This window comes from Nicotiana tabacum, chromosome 15 (assembly GCF_000715075.1).
Source record: "Nicotiana tabacum cultivar K326 chromosome 15, ASM71507v2, whole genome shotgun sequence".
NCBI lineage: Eukaryota > Viridiplantae > Streptophyta > Magnoliopsida > Solanales > Solanaceae > Nicotiana > Nicotiana tabacum.
The window spans coordinates 122,428,380-122,435,369 of record NC_134094.1 but is presented as its reverse complement, the minus strand read 5'-3'; the positions used below and the strand labels follow the sequence as shown (position 1 = coordinate 122,435,369).

General features: G+C 35.7%; 1 protein-coding gene across 1 annotated transcript; it reads left to right on the top strand.

Annotated features, from left to right (window-relative positions):
- Nucleotides 1–733: 733 nt before the first annotated feature.
- Nucleotides 734–5,185, top strand: LOC107812854 (uncharacterized). Its single transcript, XM_016638027.2, has 5 exons — nucleotides 734–1,047; nucleotides 1,986–2,878; nucleotides 3,311–3,466; nucleotides 4,337–4,591; nucleotides 4,847–5,185. Exons 2-5 carry the CDS (start codon nucleotides 2,027–2,029, stop codon nucleotides 4,982–4,984), a joined length of 1,401 nt encoding a protein of 466 aa, XP_016493513.1. The 5' UTR covers nucleotides 734–1,047; nucleotides 1,986–2,026; the 3' UTR covers nucleotides 4,985–5,185.
- The last annotated feature ends 1,805 nt before the right edge of the window (nucleotides 5,186–6,990 follow it).

The following is a 6,990-nucleotide window of genomic DNA, read 5'->3' as shown; positions in this document are numbered from 1 at the left end:
CCACGACGCAAGTCAAATATGTTTTAACTATTGTGTATCAAAAAGATTCGACGCTATTTTCTTATTATTCGGTTTCAGAAAAGATTATACCTTTTAATATTTTTTTGATATGAAATATTTATAGTTACACAAATATTATGACATGTTTAAAATCATAACTTTTAAAAGTTTTATAGACATACAAATGTTATGACTTATTTAAGACTACATATTTCAAAAGTCTTTCCTTTTTTTATTAAAATTTGTGCCACCGAAATTAGGATAATCTTTTCATAACGGAGGAAGTAAAACTTATCTGAATTTGGTGCTCACATTAAAATTTAAAAATAACTTTAACTTTATATATTTTATTTAAGTTATCGATAATTTATATCTATAGAAATTTCTATAGTTTTTTTAGATACAAGTTTCAAATATTTTTATTTATTTTTTACTTAAATTTTATTATCAATCAAATACCTTACCATAACTCGGAACGGAAAGAGTAAAACCACGGCTTCTAGATGTGGGGCTTACCCGTTTCCTTTGCCGTTGAGACTTGGGAGTATGTCTAAAGATAAACGTAGGATTTAAACTCAACGTGTTCATATATATTATTTTTATAATTTTAATCAATTTTTATTTACACCGCGTATGAGTAGGTCACTGTCATGAGAGTATGAACTCATCCCAAAATATCGTCCATAATCATTTGACCATTTCCCTAAAATCCAAACTTACGCCGATCCTTCTTCTTTTTTCTTTTTTTTTTTCTTTTTTTTTGGAGAAAACCAGAAAACATAGATCTTTCAGGCGCAGTCGTAAGCAGTGTCCTCAGCAGAAATGACACGTGGCTTCCTAGTTCCTACTATGGGAACATCTATCTTGATACCTATCAATGTACACTTCATACAATTGTCATCCGTCTGTATTTTAGAACTCCTGCTTCTCCTATAAAGCCCCTTGTTATTAGAATTCCAAATTTCGAGTTCCTAAATCCTACTCTGTACATGTCTCTCGATTAGTCGAGTGAAAGGGTGTGAATATTTGGCCCAAAAGCCATATCGGGTAAGTCTTGTCTGCTTTTTCTTCTTCTTAATTTCGGTGGTGTTCTAATCTAGGTAAAGGGAAGTTTTGGCTAATTGGTAAAGTTGTTGTTATATGTCATGGTTCGAACCGTGTAAATAGACTCTTGCGAAAATATATGGTAAGACTGCGTACCGGACCATTAGCGGGAGCCTAGTGCATCGGGCTTCTAATTTAGGTGTTTGGATTCTTTTATGAGCCCCGCATCCAATCATTAGTTCTATAGATAAGGAAATATGCATTGATAAGGAAATATGTATAGGTAAGTAAATATGGATATCATACTGAAAAAGTTACCTCCATCTGTTCCTTTCCTTTTATTTTCCTTCTATTTTGTCAGTCAAGAAATATCATCGCTATAATCAGTATACTTAATCTAAAGTTATGTGTAAAGATTAAAGAGTTTAATCAGTTATTACATGTTAGTTAGGTTAATTTTCAATAAATTTAAGTTTTATGCACAATTCCTTTACACTATCGTTTGGTATAATGGATAAGCAAAAATGATCTTGGGATAAAAATTTATTATCGCCATTCCCTTGTTTGGTAAATTATCCCAGGATTAAAAATAATCCCAGGATAAGTTATCTCAGATAAAGCAGTAAAATTATCAATCCCAGAATTAATACAACATACCAAACAATCAATAAGAAATAATACCAGCATAATTAACTTTAACCTTTTTCTAAATTGCTAACCTATGTTATTATTTATACAAAGATGCAAGCATTTGCCTTTTATGTCCCCATATAGGAGTATCATGACCTTTTATCTAATTCCTTTTATCAGCCACAATAGATAATGTATGCATTTCTACAATATAGAAACTACCATAGGTTATTAGACTCTTTTTTCTAACTCACAAAAACTTTCGAGACATAAATTTATGGGTTGTTAATTGGTTGACGGTTTGTCAACAGATATATATACTAGTATCAAGTGAAGTGGGAAAGAGAAAAAGATGTCAAGATGTTTAAATTACCAGTTGCTTTCACTGGCACTCTTACTGTTAATGACGGTTGATCCAAGTTCACAATCTCGATCAACGGAAGAAAACGGTGTGAAATCAGCTGTCTTTCTATCACCAAAGATTGTGCTGGAACCTGGATCGGTCTCTAACAAGTTTTACTACAACATTGACTTCCCAAAAGGCCATATTGCTATCAAAAATTTTGATGCTGAAGTAGTTGATGAGGCAGGGAATTCTGTACCCCTTCATGAAACATATCTTCATCACTGGGTTGTTGTTAGATATTATCGACAAAAAGGCGTGGAAGTGGCAAAGTACCATGGCAATCTGGGGTTCCACCAATCAGATTTTATTGTTAAGAGAAACTCGGGGATATGTGATGGGGGTCTTACTCAATATTTTGGCCTTGGGTCAGAGACCCGAAAGACGATCACGTATGTTCCAGATCCTTATGGTATAGAGGTCGGCAATCCAGCCGAAGTACCTCCAGGATACGAGGAGAGATGGTTGCTCAATGTACATGCAATTGATACACGAGGTGCTGAAGATAGATTGGGATGCACTGAGTGCAGGTGTGATCTTTATAACGTTACCAAGGACGAGTATGACCGAAATATAGAGCCAGATTATGTTGGAGGCTTGAGATGTTGTTACGATGAAACAAGATGCAGAGTGAAAGAAGGGTTCCAAGGTGCAAGGAGAAGCCTGTACCTGAAGTACACGGTGAAGTATATTGATTGGGATCCCTCCATTGTGCCTGTCAAAATTTATATACTTGATGTCACTGATACATGGAAAAAGCCGGACAAATCAACACCGACCGTGTCAAGACATCACTGCAAGGTGCGAGCAATTTCATGTGATGTGTTATTTTCTTTATATGTATATATTTGTGGTACCACCGCCTTAAAGACCTCTTAGATAGATAGAGATCAACTTTAAAACATCAGTTTCTTCATATCTAGAATAATTACAAATCTTGTCTTAAATCTTAGTATTATACAATTCCTTAAGACCTAATGATATGCTTCTTCAGCAAAGTTTTTATCTTGTAGAGAGCACTCCCGGTGTTCATTTGACCAACTTTTACTTGGATCTATCCCTTTTCAAAATAGAAAATTTACCAATTCAAGAAATTGACTGTCGTTATATAATATGTGCATCATCCTGTACGCAGGATTATCACATGAATTATTGATAATTCAAATCAAATCATTTTAGCTCTTTGCTACCTAATATATCTAGTGAATAATTCAGGCAATTTCTTGATTTCAGATTGAATATTTAGTGGAGTCATGTTCTGCAGCTGAGGCAAATGCCGATTGCACTCATACAAAAAAGATATCTGTAACTTTTCCTAGTGGTGGAGATGTCATCTATGGAGTTGCCCACCAACATACAGGAGGGACTGGTTCAGCACTCCATGGAGAGGTACTCTGAGCTAATATATTTTATTTCCGGGGTCATGTTCTCCCTATAATCTGGATTATTCCATATGCTTCTAATAGATTTTCGGACAATTGACTCACTGATCAAAACAAAGATTTCGTGCAAAAAGCTTTTTCTTTTAATGATACTTGGCTCATTTGGACTGCTCTTGACACATGTTATATATGCCACCACTTGCAAGATCAGATTGATTGAATCCATCTAATCTCATGCTTTTAACCTTGGATAAAATAAAATGTGTTTGCATTTGTCGTGTTTGTCATACTTCAGAGACTTATTTTGTTAATTCAAACTGTTATATCCCAGACTGTCAGTGTATCATTGTTCAGTATCATCTTCAATTAGCTGCAAAAAGCTTTATGTCTGTTATTATAGTGAATGGATCCTCCTGCCCTTCGAGACAATTAATGATTGTGTTTTCTTGTCCGTTGTAAATGAATATGAGTGGCCCCTTGATGAACTGCATGACTATATAGGAAGTGAATGGTAGTGGTTTCTTTTGAAATTTAATTGCTTGAATTTTTAGAGCGGATAGGTGTAAGGTTAGTACTTGTCAACCGTAGTGGGAACTTAGATAACTTGTGTAAGTGTATGAGGCCATTGCCATCGAGTGAAAAGCAGCATTACAGTTGATATGAGTCCAACCATGCATCCACCCTACTTTGAATACATTATTGTGCATCTTAATAACTGATTATTTCTTAAATGACCGCTGTTACAAAGCAGGTTTAGTTATACTGATTTTATGGAGCACCCTATTGAAGATGTCCCTGTGATTTTTCAGTACTTTCCAGTAAACAGAGTGGTGTTTTTAAGATTTTCTTTATTTATTTGTCTGCTGAATTGGTCTAGGATGGACGCGTCATATGCTCATCTCTTCCAATCTACGGGGAAGGAAAAGAACCAGGAAATGAAGCTGGTTACATCGTTGGGATGTCCTCCTGTTATCCTCGTCCTGGCTCCATCAAGATTTCGGAGGGGGAAACTGTAACTTTAATATCAAATTATAGCAGTGCTCAAAGGCATACAGGAGTGATGGGGTTGTTCTATCTCTTAGTTGCTGAACCATCACCAACGCCTAACTCTTTCCTGCATTCTACAGATGGAGTAAGATCTTGACGCCTTTAAAATATTTGTCGATCTATAGTGAATTTCCTACTTATGTCTAAACAAGATTATTTTCAACCAAGAAATATAAAGTCTCTATGGTAAGTGGAGATATTCGATATGCTCATAGATTTTCGAGCTAACGATACTGACACTTCCATCTGTTGTTGCGTCACTCCATCCCCTTACTATCGTTGTGGTATTCTGTCCGATTTCATCAGAATTACTCAACTTGTTTTTTCCTCGGTACTGCAGACAGGTGAGATTGTAATATTGCACAATGCTGTTGGAGTCTTGGCAGTGTTTGGAATTGCTCTACTTGTTGGTGCTGCTGTAATTTATCAACGTCGGAATCAAAGAGAGGAGGAAGGCTATGAATCTGTATTAATGTGAGTTTTCTCAGTCTGGTGACTCTGGTCCCTGGTGTATTATACCATACAATTTATCATCTCCTCTAGTTCATATACCCCTTTCTTTTTGGGGTTGTTTGGAGCACCATATGTAAACTGTTACTCTTTTTCACGTATAAATGTATAAGATAATACAATGGTCTTTCTTTACATTAGAATAAATCAATATCTGTATGTTTCAGTACTTTCTTTACTTATAGAGAAATTGCCAAGAGGAAAATTTAAAAAGGCTTCTGCTTCTGCGGAGAATGAACGAGGCTATTATAGTATTAGGTGTATATCATGAGCTGTAAAGCTCAAATTGTATAAGAAGTTAAAAATATTTGAAAGCTCAACTTGACAAATTCAAAAAGATGTAAAAGAGAGTCATCTTATTATACAATTGCATATTCCATACGACACACACTACAGTTATTTGCAAAGGACTTGATATGTACAATAAGGTAAAAAATTATTTGTACCGGGCCAATAATGACAAATATCAATTTATTTAATTACAATTATTAATATTTCACCATAGTTAGCTATCGTATATTTTTTAAAATAACTATGAGCAACTTGATGTAACATTTTTATGCTACCAGAGTTGGAGAAAACTAATTTTAACACACTCAATATATTATATAACATCTTTTAAGACATTGCACAAAATTTCTACACCTAACAAGATGAAGAAGCATGCAAAATATCTTCACATAATTGTTTACCCGAAAAACGGATAGAGTTGAATTTGTACGTAGTTCTAAGGATATGTAATATAGCTTAATACAAATCGTAAGGATAAATAGAAATATCAAATATGGATTGCAAAGAATGCAAAATAAACAGCGTTGGAAAGAAGATGATTTTTTAGGACTAAGCAAGATGAATCAATTTATGAAGTTTAAAAGAAACTCTTGAATATAGGAGAATATGATGCTTGAATTACGATGTAAGCAAAGAACTGTCCTCTACAGAAATGTAGCCATCCTCTTTATAGTGGAGAATCCTACTTTTAGATATAATTAAAAATACATAGTGGGAGACCCATGATAAATTAATTTTTCCATAATTTCTGCCGGGATTCTCTCCTCTAGTGGGATTGCAACGGCTCTTGTCTATGAGCTCGATATCGACTCGAGTTTTCGGTCTTGACTCGAGCTCTCGATCTTGACTCGAGCTCGATTCTGACTCGGATCCCTATATTGATTCGGGGTCAGTGTTGGTCGGTCTCTGAATCATAAGCTCGATAACTTTACTTTGCATCATAGTTTGACTTGGATTCGAGCTTGATAATAACATCGAGCTCGACAATGACTGGTCCTTCGGCATTGATCGGCTCTTCGGGCTCGAAGCTTGGTGACCTGATTTCGGACCTCAACCTGATACTATGAAGACGCTTTTACGATCCAGTGTATTACCATTTAAACCAGTTCGTACAAAGTACTAACCGGTTTTTACCGTATATAGATAGTCCCCTCGTTTCTCAGGAAGGATGTAGCGAGAAACTACATGATTTCACAACGGCTCGATCAGATATAAGCTGACGTTTGCATCGAGCCTGATCATGACGTACGTGATAACTTTCCGTCGGTTTAGCTTCCCAAGGCATTTAATGCATGTCAGAAAGTAGTCGGTCACCACTGATATTGAACCGCCATTACTTCAATCTATAAATAGCCCTTCCTTTCACAATTTATCACTTTTACGTCTTCAATCTTCCAAATTTTATAAGTTCCTTTTCGTCCCTTTTGAGTTCATTCGTAGATCTATGATTCTTTTCTGCAAAATTCTTCTTAAAAATCATCAAATCTTTATCACCTTCTTTAAATCCAAAAATGATGAAGACATCAAAAACAGTCCCCCAAAAAGAAAAAGCTTCTTCTTCCCAATCCGCCGCCGACAAAACACCGGTGGATCCACGGCCTGAGGAGTGTGTTCCGGCGGCGTGTGTTCTTACCTCCAATTTCAAACTCAATAAAGGTTCGCAGGTTCCCGGCCGATGTGAGC

Coding starts and splice junctions, on each gene's coding strand:
- LOC107812854 (XM_016638027.2), top strand. CDS start 2,027: ATGTCAAGATGTTTAAATTACCAGTTGCTTTCACTGGCACTCTTACTG. Junction 2,879..3,310: donor TGTCAAGACATCACTGCAAG/GTGCGAGCAATT, acceptor TCTTGATTTCAG/ATTGAATATTTAGTGGAGTC. Junction 3,467..4,336: donor GTTCAGCACTCCATGGAGAG/GTACTCTGAGCT, acceptor GAATTGGTCTAG/GATGGACGCGTCATATGCTC.